Below are 27,811 nucleotides of genomic sequence, written 5' to 3'. Positions count from 1 at the left end.
GTCAGGTTTGGGTGCAGTGAGAACCTTTTTCTTCTGGGTCAAAATATCCACAACATGAGGTAGCACTTTTGGTTCTGTCCTTGTTAGACTTAAGCAGGAGGGAGAACCACTGCTTCTTTGGTCAAAGGTGAGGCCTCCTCTATGACTTCTGGTCTTTCTGTCCTCATTTTCTGCAATACCCTGGCAATCAGGGGTAGAGGAGGAAAAGTACAGAGCAAAAAAAAAACAGTACAGTTTGTGGAAAAGACATCTACTTTTCCAGGCCATTTGAGCTTTTGCCCAACAGGAAAACTTTTACAGTGGTCCGTTTTCTAAGGTAGCAAAAAGGTCTGCTTCTGGCGCACCCTACCTGCTGGTTAAATCAAGAAAATTCATGTAGGCCTACTTGAGATCCATTCAGCATGGAATGTAAGCCGCCTTGAGTGCTGGGCCTGATTCTTCTTAATTTCCTATGCCTGCAGAGTCAGTCTGCATTAGGATATAAGGGAATAGAAGTAGGTCTCCCCAAAGCTTGTTGATGCACTACATAGTCTTGTCTGTAAGGATTTAGAGGGTCCCTTTGTTAAACTCTATTTGCAAGCTTTGATTGCTAAGATAACAGCCATCATTATATTTACATGTTTCTTTCTCCTGTTTTTGTCCCAAGTGCTTTGGAAATCTACTGACATCCCCCATTTGTGCCTCCCAGCCTAGATTCAAGGAGTCCTCAGTATAAGCGTTTCCTCAGTTCGTCTGAAAGGTACTCAAAAGATGAGCTATACCACCAACTTCCACTAAGCAAATTCCTTTCTGACAGTAGTTCAAATGGGAATTCTAGTAACTGGGAATGCTAATATCATGTGTTCCTTAGGTACTAGCGTACATTTCTCATGTGTAGTCTTGCCAATTGGATCATGATGAAGCACAATGTCATGTACTCCACAATCCTGTGAAATTACCTTGCTGAACTAAAAACCTCCTCTCAGACGGTATGAAAGGAATGGGTCAAACATGGCACTTAGACTCCTGGAAAAAAAACCTTTTACTGCTGTGTCCAGCAGTGCACATGTTAACATCACATTCTTTTGACATGATGAAGCTCAACCTTCAGAGACAGACAGGGATAGAGAGGCAATGAAAGTAGGGTGAATTCTAAGGCCTTCTGAATCTTCCCCATGAAGTCCACTTGAATCAGTTAGCTGACAAACAAAAAGTAAACACTGATGCTATTTTCCCTGCAAAACACTATGGCTGGAGCCAGGTGCTCCATAAAGACCATGAGTGCAGCAGGCAAGCCAAAAAGGAGGAGGTAAACTGGAAATTATCTTGCCTTGTTTAGTATCTTAAGAACTTCCTGTGGGTACTTGCAATGAGAACATGAAGGTATGCATCTTTTAGCCCATTGTAAAAGTAATGCCTGAAGTAATAACAATGGTAGAATGCTTTGAAGGGTCAGAATTTTGAATTCTGTAATAACAAGAGCTCTATTAGTATTGAGAGGTCCAAAATAAGTCTCCATGAGCCTTGTATTCAGGACAATAAGAGCCTTGAATAAAAATCTGTCATTGAATAGAACACAAAAGTTATGTACTAACCATAATGACAGATCAGTGTTGTCTGCTATCATCCTTCCTCAATGGATGGGTCTTCGGATCAGACCTTGGCCACTCTGGACTTTGGATCCAAAGATAAAGCTCAGGGTCCTCTCTTTACCCATAACTCCCCACAGAGCCTGACATTACTTCAGATCAAGTTTGCCCAAGATAAAACATAGGACAGACAAAGTACAGTTGTGAACACTTACCATAAATGTAGATGTTCAAGTGTATTCACTGTTGCAGTCATTACATTTGGGTAATCTGCTGGCAGGTTGCCCTCAGTCGGCCTGAATAACAAAGTCTTGGGTCCTGCATCGGTTGCTGTCTCTTCTTACATGACGTCAGGTCGTCAGGGGTATAAAACATGCAGCCGACGCCATTTTATTCAGTTTTTCTTGCCCCAGATGTCAGGTGCCCCCAAATGGGGAGCAAAAAAAAAAAAAAAAAAAAAAATATATATATATATATATATATATATATATATATATACATACACATACATATATAAATAAACAGTAAGTATATATAAATGCACTTTTAGCAACATAAACTTTACCTTCATCTAAAAGCAAATACACCACAAAGGCTTTTGTGTACAGTGAAAGAAAGAAAAAGTATAAAAAGGGGGATGGCGGGTGGGTAACCCGGACTGCAACAGTGAATACACTCGAGCATCTACATTTATGGTAAGTGTACACAACTGTACTATGTTCTTCGTGTTTCACTGTTGCATTCATTACATTTGGGTAGAATCCCAAAGCTATGGATGGGAGGATGGAACTAAACAGCATTAGGAGCGGCTATAAGGCCCTGCAGAACTGCAGTGGCAAAGCCTGCCCTGGATTTGGAGAAGAATGGCAAATGATAATGCTTTGTGAAGGTATGAACAGAGCTCCAAGTAGCAGCTTCTAGAAAGTCTTTGGTTGGAACCACTCTGGGGAAAAGCTGCTGAAGTAGAGGCAGCCCTGGTGGAATGCGAGTCTGATCCCCTTGGGCACAGGTTTACCATGGTGCAAGTAGCAGAAACGAATGCAATGGCTTATCCACTTAGAAATAGTCTGCTTTGATATAGCCTTCCCCTCTGACCCTGCAACAAATGCTACCAGTAGTTGCTCAGACTTTTAGAGATTTGGTCCTGTTTAAGTAGTATCTTAGTTGTCTGTGTACGTCCAATGAATGCAGAATCCGCTCCCCCTTGTTCTGCGGATTTGGGTAAAATGTTGGCAGGTGAATGGTCTGGTTAAGAGCCAGAATGGATACCACCTTAGGCATAAAAGAAGGACTGGTCCTGAGGGACACCCTGTCCGGGTAAAATATAATAAAAGGCTCCACTGCCATGAGGGCCTGTAGTTCCGATATCCTTCATGCTGAAGTGACTGCCAAGAAAAAAGCTGTTTTCCAAGATAAAAACTTTATATCTGCAGTAGCTGCTGGTTCAAAAGGAGGCAGGGTGAGTTTTTCCAGCATAAAATTGAGGTCCCATGCAGGAGTTGGTGATTTTCTGGGAGGCCTTAAATTTTTGTCCCCTCTAAGATACTGTTTAAGGAGAGGATGAGAAAAGAGGGGAGGCTCTGTGTTGTAATGAGCCGAGATGGCAGGGGAATGGATTTTTATTGAAGAAAAAGATAGGCCCTTGTCAAGCATCTCAGTCAAACATTGTAAAATCTGAGGAATATTGGGCTTTGCTGTGTCTGTTCCTTGTGCTTGGTTCCAAGCACAGAATCTCTTCCATTTGTCAGCATAAGATTTTCTAGTACTTGGCCTTCTGGCTTCCAAAATGACATCCATCACAGATTTACTCAGAGGTGTTGTTTGAACAATTAATTGATCAGCCATGCTGCAAGATTCAGAGTTTGGAGATGAGTGTGCAAAATTTGATTGTTCTACTGAGACAGTAGATGAGGTATTTGTCAAGTACCATGGAGGAAGTTGAGACATATTCCTTAAAAGTGGGTACCAGTGCTGGCGAGGCCAGTCCGGAGCAACTAGAATCATTTTTGTTTTTTCCAGTCTGACTTTTAGTAAGACCTTGGAGAGTAGAGGCAAAGGGGGAAAGGCACAGACTGAGAGGTTTTTCCAGCTGAAGGATAGGGCATCCACTTTCCATGCTTTTTTGTGATGAGGTCTTGTGCAGAATTTGTCCAACTGATAATTTTGGGGAGAGGCAAATAGATCTATGTCTGGGCTTCTCCATTTCTGTGTTAACATGCTGAAGATTTGTAGATCCAGTTTCCATTCATGCAGGTCCATAAGATTTCTGCTTAGGTCATCTGCTAGAGTATTTTGTTTTCCTGGCAGGAATTGAGCTTGAAGATGTATTTGGCAAGTCAAGGCCGTGTTCCACAAGGCCATGGCTAGTCTGCAAAGAGGGTAGGAATGTCTACCCCCCTGTTTATGTACCAAATAACTGTGGTGTTGTCAGTCTTTATCAGTAGTTGTCCTGGACGAAGTAAGTCCTTGAAGGCTGTCAGAGCATTCTGAACAGCTAGCATCTCTTTCTGGTTGATATGCAGATGCATTTGGTTTGGGCTCCATTTGCCCTGAATGCATCTCCCCGACAGGTGGGCCCCCCAAGCATAGTCTGATGTGTCTGTAGTTAAGAGTTTGGGTGGCAGGGGGTAGAGTGAATGACAGTCCCTTGTTTTGGTGACATGTCTCTGCCCACCAAAGAAACTCCTGTTGTAGGCAGGGAATGAGAGGAATCATTGTTTCCAGACTGTGACAATGTTGACTCCATAAACTTTTTAGGTACCATTGAAGTTTCCTCATATGCATTCTCGCATATGGAATTAGTAAAATGCAGGATGCCATGAACCCCAAAGCCGAAGAATTTGTCTTGCAGATAACTGGGTTTTTGCTGCCATTTGTTTGAAGTATGTTGTCAGTTGCCTATGTTTGTCTGGCGTGAGGTAAGCCATTTGGGCAGTTGTATTCAAGCTTGCACCCAGGAATGCAATTATTTGAAAGGGTGCCAGTTGTGATTTCTTTTTGTTAATGGTGTACCCCAGGCATGCTTGAAGCCTTTTCACAAACACCAGATATTGAAGAAGAGTGTCCGTGTCCTCTGCTTGAATGAGACAGTCATCCAGATAAGGGTAAATTTGAATGTTTCTTTGTATGCAGAATGCGATTACTGGTACCAGGCACTTTGTAAAGACCCTGGGCGCAGTCTATAAGCCAAAGGGCAGTGCAGAAAATTGGTAATGCAAAAAACCTGCTTTGAAGTGGAGGTATCTTCTGCATGATTCCCTTATTGGGATATGCAGCTATGCCTCTTAAGTCTAGAGTTACAAACCAAGCATTCCTGCCTAGCATAGGCAGTAGCTGGTGTAAAGTCAGCATTTTGTATTTTGGAATGTCCAGGAACGTGTTCAAAATCGATAAGTCCAGAATTGGATGCCATGAATTGTCTTTTCTGGGTACCAGGAAAAGCCTTGAATAAAAACCTTGTTCTTTTTCCTTTTCTGGTACCGGTCGAATAGCCCCCCATAACCATGAGGGACATCACTTGTTTCTGGGCCTCTGCCCACTGGTTTTGTGGCAGATCTGGCCATCCGTTTGGAATTGGCAAAGTATGGAAATGAAATCTGTACCCCTGGGATACTATGTTTAATACCCACTTGTCCTGGGTAATTAACTGCCAATTCTGAGCATGAAGTGCTAGTTTTCTCCCCAAGGGGGCTGCCAAAAGATAAGTGCTAGGTGATGGTAGAGGAACGTCATTGAGACTGCTTATTGTATGGTTGTGCTTTGTTTCCTCCAGATTTGGAGGTGGAGGCACCCCTTTGCTTTGACCTGCAAGAACCCTGTGATTGGTATCTGGAGCCTTTTGAGTGCCTGGATTTGCCTTGGGGGGCTCTGTTGGACACAGGAAAGGACCAATTTTTAGTAGGCCAGTGTCTACTGAACCTGGGTGGCTGTACTTGCAAGAAATCTTTTACAGTTTGCATAGATTTAGCTTTGTCTTCCATTTTCTTTAAAACCTCTTCTGCCTTATTACCAGAGTAACATGCTGCAAAAGGGCATCCAACAATTTAGCTTTAACATGATCAGGCAGATTTTGCTCCTTGAGCCAGGCATGCCTTCTAATCACAGATCCAGTAATGGCCACCCTACAAGAGGCCTCCAAGGAATCAAAACCACATTGCAAAGTATGCTTTCCAACCTGTTCTGCTGAATGCAATAATTCCTGTAACTCTATTTTCCACACAATCAGAAATCAACATAATTTTCTGTTTCAGTAAGCCCATAACATGCTGCTGATATTTAAGCATATGAAACTGGCAGTTTAAAGCTCTGATTGCCAAGGCTGCAGACGTATAAACCTTCTTTCCCCATCTACCCAGCACCCTGGAATCTCTATCAGAGTGGGTAGGATTTTTGGCTGTAGAGGCCTTTACACCCTTGGGACCTGAGAAATAGTCTCAGGATCAGTAGCAGGATTTTTGAATAGAAATTTGTGGGAGTCAGGAACCCTGTAATATCTGTCTGGCTTACTAGGAGCCGGAGGCAGGGAATCAGGAGCCATGCTTGATTCCGAAAACACATCAACAATGTCAATGTCAAATACAGGAGGTACTGACAAAGGCCTATGCTGAGGTAGGAGGAAATTCTTAAGCCTCTTTTTTGATTCAGAGAAATCCTGACTCTCCCAGTGAAAATGTTTACTTAAAGTATGCAAAGTTCTTTCCAAAAGAGAAATCCTCAGGAGGAGATGCAGATGGGATGGCTTCCTCTACAGCAGAATCCTCAGAGTGGAATAGAAAATTCCTGATCAGAAGCGGAATCAGAAGAAATAGAAACCTGATATGAAGATTCATAATCAGTGCCTTGCCTAGGCCTCTTAGCAGGGGGGGTTGGGAACCCCTGATCAATGTAATTAAATCCTCAGCCATTTTGATCATCTGTTTTTTAGGCATAGGGGCCTGAGAACGTGGCTCATGCGTCATTTTTTTAGACATAAAAGATGTTTTTGACCTTGTTTTTGTTGCTGGCGTCGGTTTAATATAAAAATGTTGAGGCATGAAAACACCCTCAGAATCTGGTGCCTGCTCAGCAGCTCCAGACCCATCCAAGAGAGAGACATCTGCGGGTTCAATACTCTGAGAATCTCGCGACATACTGGACTACGAATAGGTCTCGGTAGAGGCTTGTGACTCAAAAGTAGCGGGTATCAGGGGCTGCGAAAGCGCCTCACTGAGTATCGGCAACTGGCTTAGGGAAGCTTCATCTGTTTTGGACCCCGACGGTCTGTCTCTGTCTTTTTCTTTGCATTTTTTGTGAACTCCGGTAGTCGGATTGCTAACTGATGACATTTCAGGATAATTAAATCTTGTACCAAAATATTTAAAAGCAAAAATATACCGACGTTTAATAGTGCGTTGGTTAAATCTAGCACAAAACCGGCAGCAAGGCACGTTGTGATCTGGGCCTAGGTAAGGAATACAGTACAAATGAAAATCCTTATGAGGTATTTGCTTCCCACAAGTAATGCAATTATTAACTTTTACTGACATCGGTAAGGAGCAAGAAAAAATTTCCCCAACGGGGTACTTAGCTTTAGTTTGAAGACTTCGGTTCTGAAACTCGAATACGAAAATGTCAGGAGTCGGCCGACCGGCACTTGCGAACTGCTTCTGCTTTGGGCACCGCGCGGCAAGAAAGACTGAATAAAATGGCACTGGCTGCATGTTTTATACCCCTGATGACCTGACTTCATGGAAGAAGAGACAGCAACCGACGCAGGACCCAAGACTTTGTTATTCAGGCCGACTGAGGGCAACCTGCCAGCAGATTACCCAAATGTAATGACTGCAACAGTGAAACACGAAGAACATCTTCATTCTCACAATCCAGAATGTAACCCAAAATGGAACTTCAACTCATAAGTTAGCCTGGAGCTCAAAATGCATAGAGAGACTTCAGCGCTGGCCAGTTCAGTCCTACCAGAAGCAAATGAAGTAAGAAGTTCAGTAACAAGGAAGGTGAAAAGGAGGGTGAGTAGCTGAGGAAGGATGGAAGATGACAACATAGATCTATCATTATGCTAAGTACATAACTTCTGTATCTGACGTTGTGTCTTTCGTCCAATTCCCCAATGAGTGGGAGAGTGTCCACAGCTAATGAAACCTTTGGGTGTTTTCATGGAAGGATATTCCGGAGGATGGCTAAATCAAAAGCTGTCCAATTTATAATGGGAAATGGAGGTATGAACATAGAACCAAGTACCAGCCACACAAACGTCATCAATGGACGCCCTTGAAAAGATGACAGTTGAGGTAAACACAGATCTAGTCAAATGAGCTTTGACAGGCTTGGAAAAAGCCAGTCACTTTTCTCTGTAAACTTGTGAACTGCAACTAGACAACCACCTTGATAAAGTGACTTTAGAGACTACAATTACTCTATTAAACAAACAAATGTCCGTAGCAGAAAAATAAATTTGAGTTACAGTGCAACTAAAAAGAACTTTGTAATATAAAAAAACTGTTACACTAAGCACTTTCATCCCCTAAACATAAAGGGACTTTATCAGAGTAACAGTAGCCATCACACAAACTGTTTTAAAACATGAAAGCCTGCTAAGTTACAATGTATCACTACATGGATGAATACACTCCATTTAAAGCTACACGACCCTTAAAAAGCATTATACACACAATCACAATGAAGCAATATAAAAAATACACTTCAATTACCATCTGGGCTTTTACGTTTTTAAACAGTTTATGTGATGGCTACTGTTACACTGATGAAGTCCCTTTATGTTTAGGGGATGAAAGCACTTAGAGTAACAGTTTTAATGTTTTTTTTTTTTTGTATATTAAAGTTCCTTTTAGTTGCACTGTAACTCGCTGTATTTATTTTTCTGTTATGGACGTTTAATAATAGAGTCATTTTATTCTGCCAGTTCCCGTGCATCTGCAACTGTGGTTACTGGTTCACTGTACTCTTTTAGTTTGGTTCACGGATTGTTTGTGGAGTTAACTGGATGCCGGCTCCTATTTTTTACACAAAAAATAGAACAGGACTCTTGGAGGCATTCTGATGTGCTAGAACAGCTGGATTCTGGCACTGGTGTTTTGACACAGCTTTTGCATTTAATGAATGAGAAACGTGATGGATTTAATCCACGGAACACATCCATTAATGAATTACACTACATGGCTGGGGATATTAGATCTTGTAATATCACTGGTCGTGTTGTGCAAAGTGATATTCAGTATTTTAATAATAATGGCGGCACTGAGATGAATAATTTATTGGAGTTGCAGCATTCCAGCTGTTTGGCTGGTTGGATCAACAATCCTGTTTTGTTTTGACAATTCACTCTAAGGTGACATCGGCAAGGGTGCTTCAGTTGTACAGCAATTCAAGATTTTTGAGAATAAATTGACTAAAAATCGCAAACTCCACGTTGAAAATTCATATTTCTGTGACTGTATAAAGCAGGGCACTGTGCCCAAAGGACTCAGATTGTGGAAATACCCTTCAGGATTAGTGGAAGGATCTAACTTGCACCTTGAGTTACTGAAATTATTCGACAAGCATGGATTTGAGATAATGGAAGTTCTCATGCACCACACCCAACATAATTTGGAACGGTTGGAACTAGAGATTAAAGCGTTGGAAGAAAATAAGTTGAAAAACCTGTCCTTTGATTTGCAAAGAGCGGATTATTCAAAGTGTTAAAAGGACACTTAATGAAGTAAGAACTAGGAAAGAAAAGAAGTTGCTATTGTATAAATCAGATTATACTAATAACAAAGCATATCCTTTACCCCCTAAATTTTACAACAGTGAATTGTATTTTGAGGGTGAACAGAGAGACAATGTAGCACCATCTGTGGTCCCCTCTAGATCATCTGTCTGTACGAACGTCCCAGAGGATGTGGAATCAAAGGGAAGGGCAGTAGGTGCGGGTTCAGGGACAAAGACAAGATGATTCCAACAGGATCCACCAACCCCCATACGTGGGGTGGGCGGCGTTTATATTAAGTGATCGAACAGTGAAATGTTCGAACACGTAATAATAGAGCCCTAAATGTTGAAATGCCGAATGGCAAAAAAAAAAAAGCAAATGCAAACACCCAAACAAAAGTAGAGTTGTGCACACTTACCATAAATGTAGATGTATGAGTGTATTCGCTGTTGCAGTCATCACATTTGGGTTATCTGCTTGCAGTAGCCCTCAGTCGGCCTGATTAACAAAGTCTTGGATCCTGTGTCAGTTGCTGTCCCTTCTTCCGTGACGTCAGGTCGTCAGGGGTATAAAACATGCAGCCAATGCCACTACATCAGTTTTTCTTGCCCCAGATGTCAGGTGCCCCCCTAATGGGAAACAATTAAATCTATAAATATACAAGGTTATGCCTCCAACAAAAAAGCAAATACACCAAAAAGCTTTTGAGCATAGTAAAGGAGAGTAGAGGTATAGCCAAAAGAAATAAAGGGGCTGGAGGGAGGGTAACCAGGACTGCAACAGTGAATACACTCGAACATCTACATTTATGGAAAATGTACACAACTGTACTATGTTCTTCGTACTTCACTGTTGCGGTCATCACATTTGGGTAGATTCCCAAAACTAAGGATGGGAGGAGGAATTTAGATAGCATTAGGACCAGCTATAAGGCCCTGCAAAACTGCAGTGGCAAAGCCAGCTCTGGATTTAGAGAAAATTGGCAAATGGTAATGCTTGGTGAAAGTATGTACAGAACTCCAGGTAGCAGTTTCTAGGATGTCCCTGGTAGGTATGCCTCTGAGAAAGGCTGTAGAGGTAGATGCAGCCTTGGTTGAGTGGGGTCTGATCCCCTGTGGGATAGGTTTTCCATGGTGCTTGCGGCAGAAATTAATGCAATGGCCTATCCATTTGGAAATGGTTTGCTTTGAAATAGCCTTCCCCTCTGCCCCTGCAGCAAATGCCACCAGCAGTTGTTCAGATTTCCTTTGAGGTTTAGTTCTGTCCAAGTAGAATCTAAGTTGTCTGTGCACATCTAAGGAGTGCAGTATCCGTTCTCCTTTGTTCTGTGGATTAGGAAAGAAGGTTGGCAAATGAATGGACTGATTAAGGGCCACACTGGATTCCACCTTGGGCATGAAGGAGGGAGTGGTCCTGAGGGACACCCCGTCCGCATGAAAGATGATGAAAGGTTCCACTGCTATAAGGGCCTGTAATTCAGATACCCTTCTTGCTGAAGTGATTGCTAAAAGGAAAGCTGTTTTCCAAGAAAGGAATTTTAACTCTGCAGTTGCAGCTGGCTCAAAAGGAGGAAGAGTGAGCTTTTCCAATACAAAGTTAAGGTCCCAGGCTTGAGTTGGAGCTTTCCTGAGTGGTCGTAAATTGTTGGTCCCTCTGAGGAACTGCTTGAGCAGCAGATGAGAGAAGAGGGGAGGTTCTGTGTTGTAATAAGCTGAAATGGCTGAGGCGTGAATTTTGATGGAGGATAAACAGAGGCCCTTGTGAAGCATCTCAGTAAGTATTGTAAAATATGAGGAAAATTACGTACTGCTGCATTCATCCCTTGAGACTGGTTCCAGGCACAGAATCTTTTCCATTTTTCAGCATATGATTTTCTAGTACTAGGCCTCCTTGCCTCTAAAATGATATCCATCACTGGTTTACTGAGGGATGGTAAAGGAGAGATTAGGTAATTAGCCAGGCTGCTAGGTTCAGTGTTTGAAGCTGAGGGTGCAGAATCTGGTTCTCCTGCTGAGACAATAGGGTAGGAGTCTGAGGCAGGTGCCATGGGGCCAACAGTGACACTGCGCAAGTGGGGGTACCAGTGTTGGCGTGTCCAGTCTGGTGCAGTCAAAATCGTCCTTGGTTAGTCTTGTTTGATCTTTAGTAGTACTTTGGAGAGCAGAGGCAGAGGATGAAAGGCATAAACTGAAAGCTTTTTCCAGCTGAAGGACAGAGCATCCACTTTCCATGCTTGTTTGTGGGGAGTACTTGTGCAAAATTTGTCCAGTTGATAGTCCTGGGGGGGAGGCAAACAGGTCTATATCCGAGCTCCCCCATTTGCTTGTCAACATGTTGAAAATCCTTGGTTCCAGTTTACACTTGTGTGGGTCCATGAGATTTCTGCTTAGTTCGTCTTCCAGTGCATTCAGTTTTCCTGGCAGGAACTGAGCTTGCAGATGCACTTGGTAGCTCGGGGCTGTGTTCCACAATGCCATGGCTAGTCTGCAGAGGGGTAAGAATGTGTACCCCCCCTGCTTGTTTATGTGGTGTTGTCCGTCTTTCCCATTAATAGTCCTGGAAGAATGTGGTCCTTGAAGGCTGTCAGAGCATTTTTACAGCTAACATTTCTTTTTGATTGATATGCAGGTGCATTTGACTTGGGTTCCATTTGCCCAAAATGCACTTCCCTGCCAGGTGAGCCCCCCATGCATAGTCTGATGCATCTGTTAGGGTTTGGGCAGCAGGGGGTAGTGTGAATGGTAGTCCCTTGTTTTGGCGACAGGCCTCTGCCCACCAAAGGAACTCTAGGCGCAGGCAAGGTATGATAGGAATCAGTGCTTCTAGATCCTGTGAATGTTGACACCATAGGCTTTTTAGATATCATTGTAGTTTCCTTATATGCAGTCTTGCATATGGAATTAGAAGAATGCAGGAGGCCATGAACCCCAAGGCTTGTAATATTTGTCTTGCAGATAGCAGTATTTTTGCGGCCACTTGTTTGAAGTAGATTGTCAAATGAATTTGTTTCTCTGGCATGAGGAAAGCCATCTGGGAAGTAGTATTCAAGCTTGCTCACAGGAATATAATTTGTTGACAGGGTACCAGGTGTGATTTCTTTTCATTTATGGTGTACCCCAGACAGGTTAGCACCCTTTGTACAAAGGCCAGATGATTCAAAAGTATGTCCTGGCTTTCTGCCTGAATTAGACAATCGTCCAGGTATGGCTATATTTGAATATTTTTTTGCCTGCAAAATGCAATGACTGGAGCTAGGCACTTTGTGAATACCCTGGGCACAGTAGATAAGCCAAAAAGCAGTGCAGAGAACTGATAATGCATGTAGCCTGCTTTGAAGCATAGGTATATTCTGCAAGATTCCCTGATTGGGATGTGCAGGTATGCTTCCTTTAAATCTAGTGTTGCCAACCAGGTATCTTTGCCTAGCATAGGGAGCAACTGGTGAAGAGTCAGCATCTCGAATTTTGGAATCACCAAAAAGGTGTTTGGAGTAGACAGGTCCAGGATAGGACGTCATAAATTGTCTTTTCTGGGTACCAGGAAAAGTCTCGAGTAGAAACCTTGTCCCTTTTCCTCTTCGGGTACCAACTGAATAGCCCCCATGCTTAAGAGAGAATGTACTTGCTTCTGAGCCTCTGCCAACTGATTTGGGGGTATATCTGGCCACCCGCTTGTCTGTTGGTAATGAGTGGAAGTGAAATCTGTATCCCTGGGACACTATATTTAAAACCCATTTGTCCTGGGTAATGAGCTCCCAGTTCTTTGCACGAAAAGCAATCTTTCCCCCCAAAGGGGCAATCAGTTGAGAAGTGCTTGGAAGTTTTAAAAAAGAAGTCAATGAGACAGTTTACCATAAGGAGGAGTTTTATTACTCCCGGGTTTGGAAGTGGAGGCTCCCCACTGCTTAGTCCTGTGCGTACCCAGGGACTGAAGCTTGGGAGCTCTGCTGGATCTGGGCTTGGACTGAGAAGGTCTGGAAGAGGCAAGAAAGGACCATTTCTTGGAAGGCCAATGCCTACTAAACCTTGGTGGTTGTACTTGTAAAAAATCTTTAACAGTCTGCATAGAGTTAGCCTTTTCCTCCATCTTTTTAAGAACTTCTTCTGCCTTGTTGCCAAACAGGCCATCCTGGTTTAAGGGCGCTTCCAGTAATTTCACTTTAACATGATCTGGCAAGGACTGCTCCTTAAGGCAAGCATGCCTTCTAAGTACAGACCCAGTTACAGCAGCCCTGCAAGATGCCTCTAGTGAATCAAAACCACATTGCAAAGTATGCCTTCCAACTTGTTCAGCTGAATGCAGTAAATCCTGTACATTCTTATTTTCCGCAGAATCAGGAATCAACATCATTTTCTGTTTAAGCAATCCAATAACATGCTGCTGATAGTTTAACATATGAAACTGGCAGTTTAAGGCCCTAATGGCCAAAGGTGCAGAAGTGTATACCTTCTTACCCCATCTTTCCAGTACACTGGATTCTCTATCAGAGGGGGTAGGATTTTTGGCAGTAGTAGCTCTAATGCCCTTGGGTCCCTGTGAAATGGTCTCGGGATCCGCAGTAAGATTTTTAAAAAGGAACTTGAGAGAGTCAGGGACCCTGTAATATCGGTCAGATTTTCTGGGAACAGGAGGTAAACTGTCAGGGGCCAAGCTAGATTCTGAAAAGGCATCATCAACAATGTCCAATACAGGAGGTATGGCTATCCCTAAGCCTCTTTTTAGAATCAGAGAAATCCTGACTTTCCCAACGAAAATGCTACCTGAGAGTATACAAGGTTTCACCAAAAGAGAAATCCTCTGGGGGGGAAGCAGAGGGAATAGAGTCCTCAGCATCAGAATCCTCATAGGTAGATAAGGGTAAATCCTGGTCAGAGTTAACAGAAAATTCAGAATCCTGGTCAGATCTCTTAGAGGGGGGAAGGCTGGCCTCCCCTAATTAAAGTAATAAGGTCTTCAGCCATTCTTATAATTTTTTTAGGCATAGAGGCCTGACTATGCAGTCTGTGCGTCAGTTTTCTAGGCATGGTTCGAGTTTTAGGCCTTGAAGAAGAAGACGGCATTGGTTTAATATGAATGTCTGTAGGCCTGAATGCACCCTCAGAAACCGGTGCCTGCACAGTGGCTCTGGACCCATCCAAGGTAGAGACATTCGCAGGTTCCACAGTTGAAGCATCTCGCGGCATACCAGACTCCGAATGGGTCTCAGTAGAGGCCTGCGAATCTGAAGTAGCGGATATCAGGGGCTGCGAAAGCGCCTCACTGCGTACCAGCGAACTGGCGACAGGCTTAGGAGAAGCGTCGGCGGCAGCTTTGGACCTAGGCGGCCTGTCTCTGTCGTTATCTTTGCGTTTTTTCGGAATGTTGGTAATCGGATGGCTTACCGAGGACATATCAGGATAACTGAATGGAGCACCAAAATATTTAGAAGCGAAAATATACCGACGATGGAAAGTTCAAGGTTTAAATAAGGCACAAAACCGATAGCGAGGTACGTTGTGGTCAGGGCCTAGGCAAGGAATACAGTAAGAGTGAAAATCTTTATGAGGTATTTGCTTTCCACAAGTAATGCAATTATTAACTTTTACTGACATCGCTTTAGAGCATGAAAGTTTCCCCAACGGGGGGTTAAAGACTTCGGTTCTGAAACTCGAAATTGAAAATTTCAGGAGTTGGCCGACCGGCACTTGCGAACTGCTTGTGCTTTGGGCACCGCACGGCAAAAAAGACGGATGTAATGGCGTCGGCTGCATGTTTTTTACCCCTGATGACCTGACGTCACGGAAGAAGGGACAGCAACCGACGCCATTACATCCATCTTTCTTGACTTTGTTAATCAGGCCGACTGAGGGCTACTGCAAGCAGATAACCCAAATGTGATGACTGCCACAGTGAAACACGAACAACAGCCATAAAAACGCTCTAAGCAGTGGGGCAAACCCCCCTGTGCCCTCCACACCCACTACTTAAATATACCAACTCCGAGATCGCACTACAGTGCAGACAATGGAAAACTTCCATGTCCGCATTGTACGAAGATTTCCATTGAACTGTTCGACATTCTGATGGTTCGACATTTAGGGGTCGATTATTACATGTTCGAACATTTCACTGTTCGATCACATAATATAGACCCAGTGGGAGAATGGGGACCGGGAGGAGACATTCATTTGTTCTGGTCCAGATATTATTTTTAACTGGACAAATGACTTCAAATTATCAGAGATTTTTACACATGATCATGCACCTTTATTTTCTAAAGGACTTTCATTTGTTCCTTCTAGGCCTGGTAGTCTGGCCGAAGTAATTGTGGACTTCAAAATGTTCACTAGAAAACTATATCTTACTATGTTGTTTAATGATGAGAACTTTAAATAAGTCAATGCTGATGTGTGTAGAAAACCTAGTGTTTTTAATACACCTCTTAATTCTAACATTGCACTATTTGAAAAAATGTGCGAATACGATTTGAGGCAGCTATTCAAATATGAAAAACAATAGGGCCTCAATAATTTATCTAAGAGTGAGTAGAATTTGCTTATTGAGGTCAGCAACAATCCCAGAATTAGATGCATGAAACCCAATAAGGGAGGGGGGATTGTCGCAATGGACAAGACTGATTACATCAGCAGAATAGAAGCTATTTTGTTTTCCAATTTTTACAAGGAAAATAAAAGAAATCAACTGAATATGCAAAAGTTGATGGTATTTTGTAGGATTTATTTTTAGATGGGGTACTCACACCAGACAAATATAATTTCATCAAGAATGACTATCCTCGAATTCCATCTATCTTCGGAATTCCTAAAATTCATAAAGATTTGTACAACCCCTCCCACATGTGACCAATTGTTGATGCCAACGGCTCTAAAACATATTGTGTAGCTAAGTTTGTTGACAACACAACAGGTTAAAAAATATATTGAACAATGAGATGCATATTTATAAAGATTCTTGGGATTTTTTGGCCAAGGTACCAAAGAATATAGATGATGATAGACTTATTTTGGTAACTATTGATATAAAAGATTTTTTTCTGTAATGCCACACAACCTGGGTTTGGAATGGTTTTTGCTTTACTTAGTTAAGTATACTAGTCTGAATGATAATTTAGAGAAATGTGTTACATCTTTAATGGAAATTGTGTTGAACACCAATTTTTTTTATGGTTTGGGGGTACCATATACAAACAGGTTCAAGCAGTGGCAATGGGGGCCCCATGCTCCCACATTTTTGCAAACATTATTTTGGCATTTTAGGAACATTATTTTGTAATCAATAGCCCCTTTTCGGGGTGTTGGAGCCTCTATGGACACTATTTGGATGATATAATTTGGCGTGACACAGGCTAAGTTGGAGAAATTTTTACTTATATTAATACTACTACTAAGTTTTAGTGTTCACTATGACTAAATCATTTGAATTAATTAATTATATTGACGTTCAATTAAAATTTGATGTTGCGAATAACTGTTTTACATCCCCCTATACAGGAAGCCCACTTATTCCATCTCCCTGTTATGTTATCAAAGTATGCACCCATACCGTCAGAAGAAGGTCCTGGTTAAAGGGCAATTAGTGCAAATGGTATCAGAGGAGGAATGTTTTGTAAATGAATGCTTGGTTTTAAAAAACATGTTACTGAATAGAAGTTACCCCTACCCTCTTTGAAGATATTTTTCAGGAAGTAAAAGAAAAAAGTAATAGACTTTTTTTTTATAAATCCCTTCTGGAATGTAGTAATGATATTATAACCTCAGGTATTAAGGAGAGCAAGTTTAATAACGGTTGCATCTTGAAAATCAACAAGGGGGGGGGGGTTGGTAAAGGAAATTTTGACAATTGGAGAATCCTTGAAATGGGTGGTGTCAATATGAATAAGCTAGGACCATGTCCAACTGTTACTTTTAGATGGGACATGAACATTAAAAATTACCTTGAAAGATATAGTTTTGAATCTATGCTGAAGAAAAAAAAAACGGATATTAAAATGTGGTAGCTGTTCGAGCTGCCCCTTTATTTAAGAGGGGGAATTTATTTAAGCCAGTGGGTATGGGAAAATTAAATGTCCAGCACGGTGTCAGTGTAGATCGGATAAGGTGGTCTACATGGCAAGTTGTAAGCAATGTCCATTTTTTTTATATTAGCAAGACTGAAAGGCCACTCAAGGATAGAATATATGAGCACTTGACAGAAATTAAGAAAATGGATAGTACGAATGCTTTGTGGAGGCACATACCGGCTAACAAAGGACATGGATTTACCTTTTTTATTATTTTTATGATGCATTTGGATGGGAGAGGTGGGCCATGGAAAATGCATCTTGAGTGTAAAGAGGCAGAGTGGCAGATTAAGACTAATGTCACCGGCCCTAACGGTCTGAATGATTCTATTTCCATCTCTTCTTTCTTAACATTAAGGGCAGCAACATACTAAATTGTGCACAATTACTATCATTTTTATTTTAAAATTATTTTTTTCCTATTTGTGTGGATGGTAATTGAAGTGTATTTTTTACATTGTTTCATTGAGCTTATTATATGTGTATAATGTTTTTTTAAGTGTCCTGTAGCTTTAAATGGAGTATAGTCATCCAGGAAGTGATACTTTGCAACTTTGCTGGCTTTTATGTTTTTAAACAGTTTGTGTGATGGCTACTGTTACTCTGATGAAGTCCTTTATGTTTAGGAGATGAAAGCGTTTACTGTAACAGTTTATGTTTTTTATATATTAAAGTTCTTTTTAGGCTCACCGTAACTTGTATTTATTTTTCTGTTATGGCTGTTCGTTTATTTAAGAGAGTAATTTTACTTTGCTAGTTCCTGTGCACCTGCAATTGTGGTTACTGGCTCATTGTATTCTTTTAGTTTGGTTTGACTTAAGAGACTCCCTGATCTGGTTTTGTTACTAAGAAAGACACAAGGAGTTGATCAGACTTTCTAATGTCTTTAGTATGCTGAACATATAAATGCAGCTGACAATTAGCAGGTGCAGCATGTTTTCCTCTTTAGTGGAAAAATTGGAAAAGAAAACTGGTACGTTAATGGTTTGATTTAAGGATGTCACGGTAGCTACCTTTGATATACAAGAAAGATTATTTCATAAAGAAACCTTATTCTTGTGAAAAATAAGGTACAGAGGCTTGCAAGAGAGTACTTGAAGCTATGATATCCTCCTGGCAGAAGTAGCTGCTACCAAAAATGCTTCCATGTCAGAAACTTGAGATCCACCTGGGTGGGGGGGTGAGAAAGAAAGTACCCCTTAAGAAAGCTTTATATAATCTAAGTGAGGTGATAGGAAGTTGATTTTGCCCAAAGTGAAAACATGAAATGGCACTTAACTGAACTAACAGCAGAACAGCTGGGCCCATTATGAAAAAAGCGAAGTGAGAAAATCTAACACAGTTGGAAGGGGAGCCAGTAAGGATCTAAATTCCTCAGAGAGGCCCAAACAGAAAATCTTTTCCACTTGCCTTTGTAATAATCCTGATAGAATGTGAACTACTTAATTAGTTATTCCAGGCTTTCCTCCCATCACTGGAAGTGGAGAAACAAAGTGGTTAATTTTATGGGCTTGAATGTACGGGTTAGACAAGTCTCAAGACTGAGAAAAGAGATCCAGGCTGGGATCCAGCACTGGGGGGGGGGGTATTAGATAGGGGAAGCATACTTGTCAAGGCCAGAAGGGGCAATTAGGATTACCATGACGTTTCTGTATGCTTTCATGACGCTTTCTGTAAAACTTTCAGGATGAGCGGAGTCAGAGGAGGGCACATAGGAGAATGGGGAGCAAATGTGGGTCACAATGTCCTTCGCTGACTCCTTGTCTGGGGGGGATTTATGGCAAAGGACCTGCAGCACTTAGTATTGTGAGGAGTGTCAAAGAGATTGCAGCACATTTGGACTAGCAAAAGTAAATCTGCTCTGCCAACTTCAGAATGAGGGACTACTTGTAAGGCAAGAGGATAGACCTGTTCAGCCTATCACTAGAAAGTGCATTTGTTTAAGATCTTACCATAATAGTAAATGTCCTAATTCTCACTGCTGCAGTATTCTTTACTCTTGGGATATTCTGCTGAAGACAAGCTAAGGTCCGGCCAGTATACCAAAGCCTTCATATATTCCAGGTGTATGTCAAGACGTATGTCCTACATGCAAGGGGTAAGGTACACATGTGACATATAGACGCTTTATCCTCAGAACTGAAGTGTCTCAACACAACCAGAGCAACCCCAGAGAAAGCAATAGCTTGCACATCCAAGACAGGAATAAGAAGAAAAGGATGAAAATGGACCCCTCGGCCAGAAGTAGGGCAACAGAAAATATGGGGGCAGGCGACAGGGATAAAATACTTCAGGAGCAAGAGGTGGGACACCTACCATTATGACAAGATCTTACACGGCTGTACTACTTCCTTCCTTATCACCGTTGAAGTATTCTTTACTCTTGGGAGAGTATAAAAGTTACTGGAAAGTATGGTAGGAATAAGGTAAAGAAGAGCTCTCCACAAACACATGAAACATAGCCCTGGCAAATCCTGTCCTGGACCTGGAAATGACATCCAATTCATAATGTTTGGTAAAAGTGTGAACAGAAGACCAAGCAGCAGCTTCCAGGATGAATCTAGTATCCAGACGCTTGAAAAATAAACCAGAAAAGGCCACTGCCCTGGTAGAATGAGCACAAACAGAAGAAGCCAGCTGCTTGCCATGAAAAGAACAACAAAAAGAAACTACCACAGAAAGCCAGGATGAGATGGCTTGCTTAGACAACACCAAACCTAACTTTCTGGCATGAAAGGAAACAAAGAGTTGCTCAGGATTTTCTGATGCATTTTGTCTTACCCAAGAAATACCTCAGCTGTCTATCAAAGTGTGTAGCACCCTCTCACTAGCAGTCTGTTGAGAAGGAAAAAAGGAAGAAAGATAAATGGACTGATTCAAGGACAAATCATTAACCAAACCTTGGACATAAAACAAGGATTGGTAGGAACAGACACCCCATCACTGTGAAAAACCAAAAAAGAAGGAACCACTATGAGTGCTTGAAGTTCAGAGACCCTCTTGGCAGCCACCAACAGTACAATCTTCCAAGTACAATGCTGCAGGGAAGAAAAGGGAGGTTCAAAAGAGGACTGATTCAATTTTTCAAGATCAAAATTTAAGGTCCAAAGAAGGAGGAAAAGAAGTTCTTGGAAGCCTGGTATGAGGAACGCCTTTAAGAAATTGTTTGACTTGAAAACTAGGAGCAAAAGGTGGACTCAGAGGCAGACAGGCAGAAATGGCTGACAAACTTTAACAAAGGAATATGCCAAACGAGCACTGAGCAACTTACACAAATAGGAAAGAACTGTATGGATCCCCACAGAAACTGGTCCAGATCATGCTTGAGACACCAAAAGGAAAGTCTCTTCCATTTAGCACATTATTTTCTAGAAGTGGGTTTCCTGTCCTGCAAAACCTGCTGCAGATCCTCAGAAAACTATGCCTGAAAGGAAACAAAACCATATCATTTAAAAGTGTCAGCTGATGTGTGGAAATGTGAGGGTGAATAACAGAACCCATGTCATGTATGAGAAGATCCATCCTGTGATGTAACTTGTGATGGGTTTACTATCATTTTACTGATGTGGACTTGGTCAAATCCACTTTGCATGAAGTCTGAAACTTGAACGTTGACAATGCCAAACTCCGATATTTTCAAAGTACAAATCTTGACCCACGTTAACTCTTGTTTCTACGTTGAATTTAAAATGTATTTTGGCTATATCGGAACTTGGCAATGTGACTTTTCGTGGACGTCAGTCGATGATACGGTCATTCAACAGAGTCCATTTCAATAAAACGATAGTAAACCCTTGTGATGATAGTTCCTAGCCAGGTGAAATAGAAGGGGTAACCAGTACTGTCTGGGCCAAAAGGGAATCACCAGCAAGATTTTTGGCATGTCCCACATGATCTTGTGCAGGACCCTGACAATTATAGGAAGAGGAGGAAATGCATACAGAAACATCCTCTTCCAAGAAAAAGATCTACTTAAGAAGTACGAAGTCCAGAAACACCTCCCTGTAAATCACCCATTTGTGAATACGTCCCGAACCCGCTGTAACAATCTGCCACTAGATCTGAAGGGATGTAAAAATGCCTGAAGAACTAGGTGATAGCAGACTGCAAAACCAAAAAGAGTCTTGACCCTTAACCAACTAGGAAGGGACAGGGAAAGATGAAGGGATAAGGGAATCTGGTCTAGGGAAAGGGGAAGCAAACTCTCATATAGATCCAGGTTGCTCCAGAAAAGGAGGCTTCTGAGAAGCTGGAATCTGAGAAGACTTAGTTGGAGGCGCATGCCTAGGACCCTTTTTACCCTTAGGTGGAGGGTGACTCTGTCTGAGAACAAAGGCAGACTTGGAGGGATAATTCCTCTGAAATTCAGGGATAGGAGAAAAAAAATATGTTTCAACTCCTGCAAGGCCTTGCCTTTATTCTGGAGGGACTTAAAAGAGGGGCATCCAACAATTTATCTTTAATGTCATCAGATAAAGGCTGAAGATGAAGCTGGGAGGAACACCTCAAATCTGAACCAAATGCAGCAGCCCTAAAAGAAGCATTAGCTGCATCATAACTACACTTAGAGTGATGGGCCACTTGACAGACAGACAACCATAAAGAAAGCTCCAAGACCTTCCCTTACGAATCAGGAAGGTCAGAAATTGCCTGGGAGGCTTTTGAAAGAAGAGATGAAATATACTTGGGCATATGAGCCTGGAAACTAATACCCTTAGAAGTCAGGGTGACAGAAGTATAGACCTTTCTGCTTCAACATTCCATGGCTCTACTATTTTTATGTGAAGGAAGTAGTTTACAAGGCAAAAGCTTAGAAGGTTTGTCTGAAGAGTCAGACACTATAGAAGGATCAACAGAAAGACATTTATACATAATTTACAATCAGCAGGCACCTTGTAAAATCTGTCAGGTTTCTTGGGGGCTGGTGGCTGAGAATCAGGGGCAACCGAGGCTGCTGAAAAGGTATCTAAATAGGGCAGCCCAGACTAACGGAACAGCATAGGTTTGGGAGACTCCATCTGGAGGAGTTCATAATACTTTGCATACTAGAAACCTGACATCAGTTCCATTTGAAATATTCCATCATGTGAGAAATAGTGGCCCCAAAAGAATTCTTCTAAGGGGGAATCTGGACAAACAGAATCCTCTTCCTCAGACCCAGAATCTAAAGGAGAAGGGATATGAGAAGAGTATGCTAAAGACTTCCACAGAATCTAAATCCTAATCAGAGGACTCCTGCTCTCTAGGCCTCTTAAGAGGAGTAGAAGCATGCACAGAGACTCCGTGAGGAAATTTCAATGCCAATAAAGCATTAAACAACCCCTAACTAAAATCTTGCCATTCTCCTTGGTGATCTTTAACAGCAGGGGAAATGTGCTTGATTTTTTTTTTTTTGAGGGATGTCTGCCCAAAAATCCCCCCAGGAGGCTCAGACCCTTGCTGACATTCAACCAAAATAGTAGGAATCACCTGATCATCAGCTATATGAAGTTTCGTTTTCTTTTTCTTGGGAACTTCAATACTACGTAAAATATCTGGGGGCAGAGTATTATGTCTGGCAAGGGGTCTCTTACTCCGGACTACTCCTGCAACTAAAGGTCTTGGTTCTCCCATATCTGCGCCAGGTACTGTAACAACCCAGGAGGAGATGTATAACCCCCATTTCATAATGGCTGGCAAAGCTACACTACAGGCAGAAGAGGCAAAATGTAAGTGGCCTGCAGGCTGAGAAATGGCCCAAACAGAATCACTAACCATAGGCTGAGGCATATTTTTATTTTGTTTCTTTTTTGAGATGCAACCAGATATGATGGTGGTGATGGGGTGGTAACAGAGTTAGGATCCATCAAGGCAGAGAACAGAACACCAAGCAGAATAACAAACTGGTAGCACTGGATAATGTATCATAATAAGCACTCAAAGTTGCTAGTAATAAGTATGTCCCCACCATACCTCTCAACCTAGAAACATCAAAAAATTGAACAATGCCTATGAAAAATGAGTACAAATCTGTAGGCTGATTAACATCTGATTTGCATGCATAATTACGCAACCCCACCCACTCCAATGGAGTTGTGGGATACCAACTTTCAAACGCAAACTGAAGAATAGGCAATCAAAATATGGCACGAGAGTCCCCCTGCAGCCACTCCGATGTCCCATTACCTACCTATTTCGCCTCATTTACCATAAACGCTAATGTGTGCATACTGCTTTACTTCTACAATGATTATTTGGATTTTATTTTTACAGCACAACAATGCACAAACACTAACAGACATCTCGTAAAAGAAATACTGCCTCACAATGAAAAGAGACTTGGCATTAAAACTTGTCTGCCCTTGAAACTTACATTCATTGAAACAGCATTAAAACCCACACCACATCCAAAGAAAATGCATCTGGCCAGTGGTGGATAAAGATTACCTCTGGGCTGCTTTCAAATCACTGGTCCCTTGCACACACAACGACAGAGTGCATTTTAAATTTATTGTTTAAACATTTTTCCAGTAGACTGTACTGTAGGCAATGAAACTAAATGCATGAACCAATAAAGCCAAAACTGCCCCATTCAGAAAATTTCCCATCATAAAAGTCTACTTCCACACCCACACTACAAATAGAATTACAGCAGTGTAAGCCATAGGCATCTTGCACAGCTTCTCTCACATTTTCAATTTCAATTTTTTTTTTGAGGGGGGGGTGTCAAAAACCAGGGACACATTTTAAACATTGCTTGTATAATTTTGTAAAGTTGCTAGAATAAAATGTTGCATTACCACCATGCATTTCACTAGTATGTCTTGAACCCAGGACCCTATGCACTACAGTCAGAGCAGCATACCACTATGCTAAATCAGCAGCTTCCTGAAAACAGGAAGACTGAAACTTACTGGCTATCATTTAGTGAATTCATTTCTCACAGGTCTCAACCTCTTAGCACAAAACACCTGGACAAACAAAGCCAATAATGGGGAAATACAAATTTAGTTCTCACTATAGCTCTCAAGTCTTAGCAGAAAAAAACTGGGAGAATACAAATTTAGTTCTCACTATAAAACCTAGGCAAAGCTCACAAATGGTGGCGGCTAGGGACTTTAGGCTCTTTTTATCCTGTACTGAAGGTACAGGGTTTGAGCCTGAATACCTCTAGCCACCAGGTATATTGAATGGGGCACACACACACACACACACACACACACACACACACACACACGCACACACACACGCACACACACACACACGCACACACACACGCACACACACACACACACACACACACACACACACACACACACACACACACACACACACACACACACACACACCTTAAGTCAAGCCAGTCAACCTTAGCAGTAGTAGTGGGTTCGTCTTCATACTGCTCTGCTTGCATAACCGTTAGCTCTGCATTTGCAGCCAGAGCAGCTCCGCTTCAAAAATCCATTCATGTTAGCTCTGCAAAACTCTGTTCCTGTTCGCATCAAGCTCTCACAAATAACCCATAGCTCTCCTGTTAGCTCCTTCAGCTCAATTCTGACTGGCTGGTAGCCCTGACGATGCTGATGTCATCGCACACGTGATGACATCACCAGCGATAGCGCGAAAATTGAAAACCAAAGGGAAAAAAATCGGAAATGAAGGGGTGCCACTCGGGAATCGTGACATCCCTTCATTTGGACCCCAAAACTAGGTAAAAAAACGAGTAATTTGGTATGGTGGGAGGTATGGTCCCCATACAATTGAACTCTGGCAAACTGTGCTATCAAAAAAAAAAACTGAAATGTGTTCAGAAATCTTTCAAAACTGACAGGAGTTAAAGAATTTCCAGTCCACAAGAGTCCAAACTAGTGTTAAACTTAGCTCCACACACTTTAACCACATTAAACTGTCAAATAATGTTTAATACTAATTTAAACACCATTTTCTTGTCAGAGACAGTAAAATTTCCACAACACATTCTAATAATTTAAACTGCAGTTACATCATGATTAGACAGTAAAACAGAGTGCAGACCTACATACAGTAAATAATGTATAGATGCTGAAAAAAATCTGCAATATTTTTTCTGTCAAAAGATGAAAATAAAGCAGAGCAACAATAGTCAAGACAGACCTCCAGAGTCACCCCAAATCCACACTGCACTTCTGACAGACATGCTGAAAGTTTCCTCAGAAACAGTAAAACAAATATTGTCAAAGACAGAAGAGAAACAGTGCTACAAACAGAGATTTCCAAAGGAATTACTGTAAACACTTACAGAAATAAAATATCAAAATAAATATACATTTCTATTAATACAAACATACCCTAGGATTCAGTAATCCCTACAACTAAGTGTACACTGTTCTGAGTGAACAGACAACAAAGGCATAACTCACACCGGCACAAGATGGACCTTCTTCTGATTTTAGTTTTCTTACAGATTTTCTTGCAGCTTTAAACATTGGGGGGGGGGGGTTCATAAAGGTTGCCACTAAGTGTAAACTACATGTACACTCAGTGTGTAATCCTTGACTAGCAAGCACAAAGTCGTAGGGATTTTGTTGAATACAGATCGCATGCACTGTGCACACAGTGCAAGCATTAGTGAATCTGACCCATAAAAACAGAAAGAGAATAATAAATCTAATAATAAAATGAAGAAAAAGGGTGACCCCAAATGGGGCTTACCTGAGCAGTCAGCTGGGAAAAAAACAGCACTACAATTCTATTAGCCACCGTCTTCTTTGGAAGGCAGAAAAAGACTGAATACTTGCTTCATATGTTACAGCTGGAGGCTTCCCTCTCTGGATATGCTCAGCTAATCAGCTACTACAGGAAGAGCGAGGGAGGGGAGACTGAGCTTTTGAAAGCTGGCTAGTACTGGGTTACCATGGCAGACAACCCAAAATGCCACTGAGACAGTGGGAATGATTAATATCTACACTGCAGCAAACTGAAATTTGGCAGAATTCTGGACAGCAGTTAAGGCTAACAGCATGGGATTACCATTAAAACACAAAAATGCTTAAACACAAGACTAGACAACAAGAAAGAGCTGCATTTATCTACTCTATTCAAATCAGCACTGATAAGATCACAGGATAAGAATATGAAACTTTGCTAAATTGGTATAAATGATCCCACCTTACAAACTATCAACACAACTATTTCTCTGAATTTCAACTGAAATGATTTACAGTGTGTCTGATACACAGAATAAGGTCAGATACAGAACAGATTCCTTTGCAAACCAATATTTAATTGCAGTGCTTTTAAAATAAATTAAGGAAGAACTCAAAGGATATAATTCCAGAACCAGAAGATCCACGTCGCATACATCCAGAATTTTGTTGCAAGATATATTCCTAGGGGTAGTGCGCTGTGCATTGAATGATCAAAAAATGATCTAGGGTGAGGGGAAAGATAATTAAAAGTAAGTACAAACCACAGACAGTATCAGTGTGCCTTCAACACTGCTGTATAAATACACAAAATTAGAATACTATCCAGTTTTATAGAACAAATGCATCTGCAATACAGCTACACTGTACATATTCAAACAAAAGGCGCAACAGTTATTAAAATACATTTTAAATGCAAAAGACAATTCTCTTAACATAAAGATATTAAAATACAGATAACACAGTTTAAATACTTGCTGTGAAAATTAAAACATTTGAGGGTGACAAACTATTAACTCTGCAGTTAGGCTACTTAGGTTGGCAAAAAAGAACGCGAAGAAGGCTCACTTTCAGAAATGCTCAAATAATCATCATTACTGGATTCTAAAGAGTACATAAGAAATAATTCCACTAATTCACAGGAATAAAAACAGAATTCTAAATGGAAAAATTCTGGTCTTACCTTTATTGCTTTGTTCACAGAATTCAGGAATTTGCCAGAATCTACCATCCTGAAAAGGAATACTATCCAAAAATATAAAAATGGATTCAGACCTCTATCTACCAATCCAAAGAAAAAGATTGCTAAAGGCAGAACAATCTGTTCTGAACATCTACCAACCTTAAAACATTATCCAAGTAACCCATCCAAAACAATTATAAATTTCTACTTCTCTGCCACAGGTAATCTCTCTCTACAAGTATTCACCACTTTAATGGGCAAGTGATTTCACAATTTATGACAGAAGGGAATACTAAGCGAGAACCCAGTGAACAGTGGGGTGCTACATAGTTGATTGTTGGAGCAATGCTTAACATTCATGGAAGACATCACAAGGAGAAAAATAATATTAACTTATTCAGTGTGACAATACCCACACTGGAACAGTGTAGAAAAATAATATTAACTTACTTAGTGACAGCACCCCAGAGCATTTACAAGCATAGTCGTGTAGTACCCTAATTGACCATGGTTAGTTGGTCATTATCAGGGGTAGCCGTGGTAGTGCAGCGGTTAGCATTGCCGCCTCACAGCAAGAGGTTCTCCGGTTCGATCCTTGGCTGGGGTGCCTTCTATGAGTAGTCTGCA

General features: G+C 41.4%; 1 protein-coding gene across 1 annotated transcript in view; it reads right to left on the bottom strand.

The window, feature by feature from the left end:
- The window catches only part of ZDHHC17 (zinc finger DHHC-type palmitoyltransferase 17), a 1,884,000-nt gene that overhangs the window by 740,611 nt on the left and 1,115,578 nt on the right, over positions 1 to 27,811 (bottom strand). The window contains exon 10 of the mRNA XM_044087981.1: positions 26,626 to 26,726. Within this exon, the coding sequence (XP_043943916.1) occupies positions 26,626 to 26,726 (101 nt within the window). The remainder of the gene's footprint in view (positions 1 to 26,625; positions 26,727 to 27,811) is intronic.

Source organism: Protopterus annectens, chromosome 11.part0 (genome assembly GCF_019279795.1).
Source record: "Protopterus annectens isolate FY-2018-M chromosome 11.part0, PAN1.0, whole genome shotgun sequence".
In the NCBI taxonomy this organism is placed as follows: domain Eukaryota; kingdom Metazoa; phylum Chordata; order Ceratodontiformes; family Protopteridae; genus Protopterus; species Protopterus annectens.
Note: the sequence above shows the minus strand (reverse complement) of the source record. Positions and strands in the feature narration are given on the sequence as shown.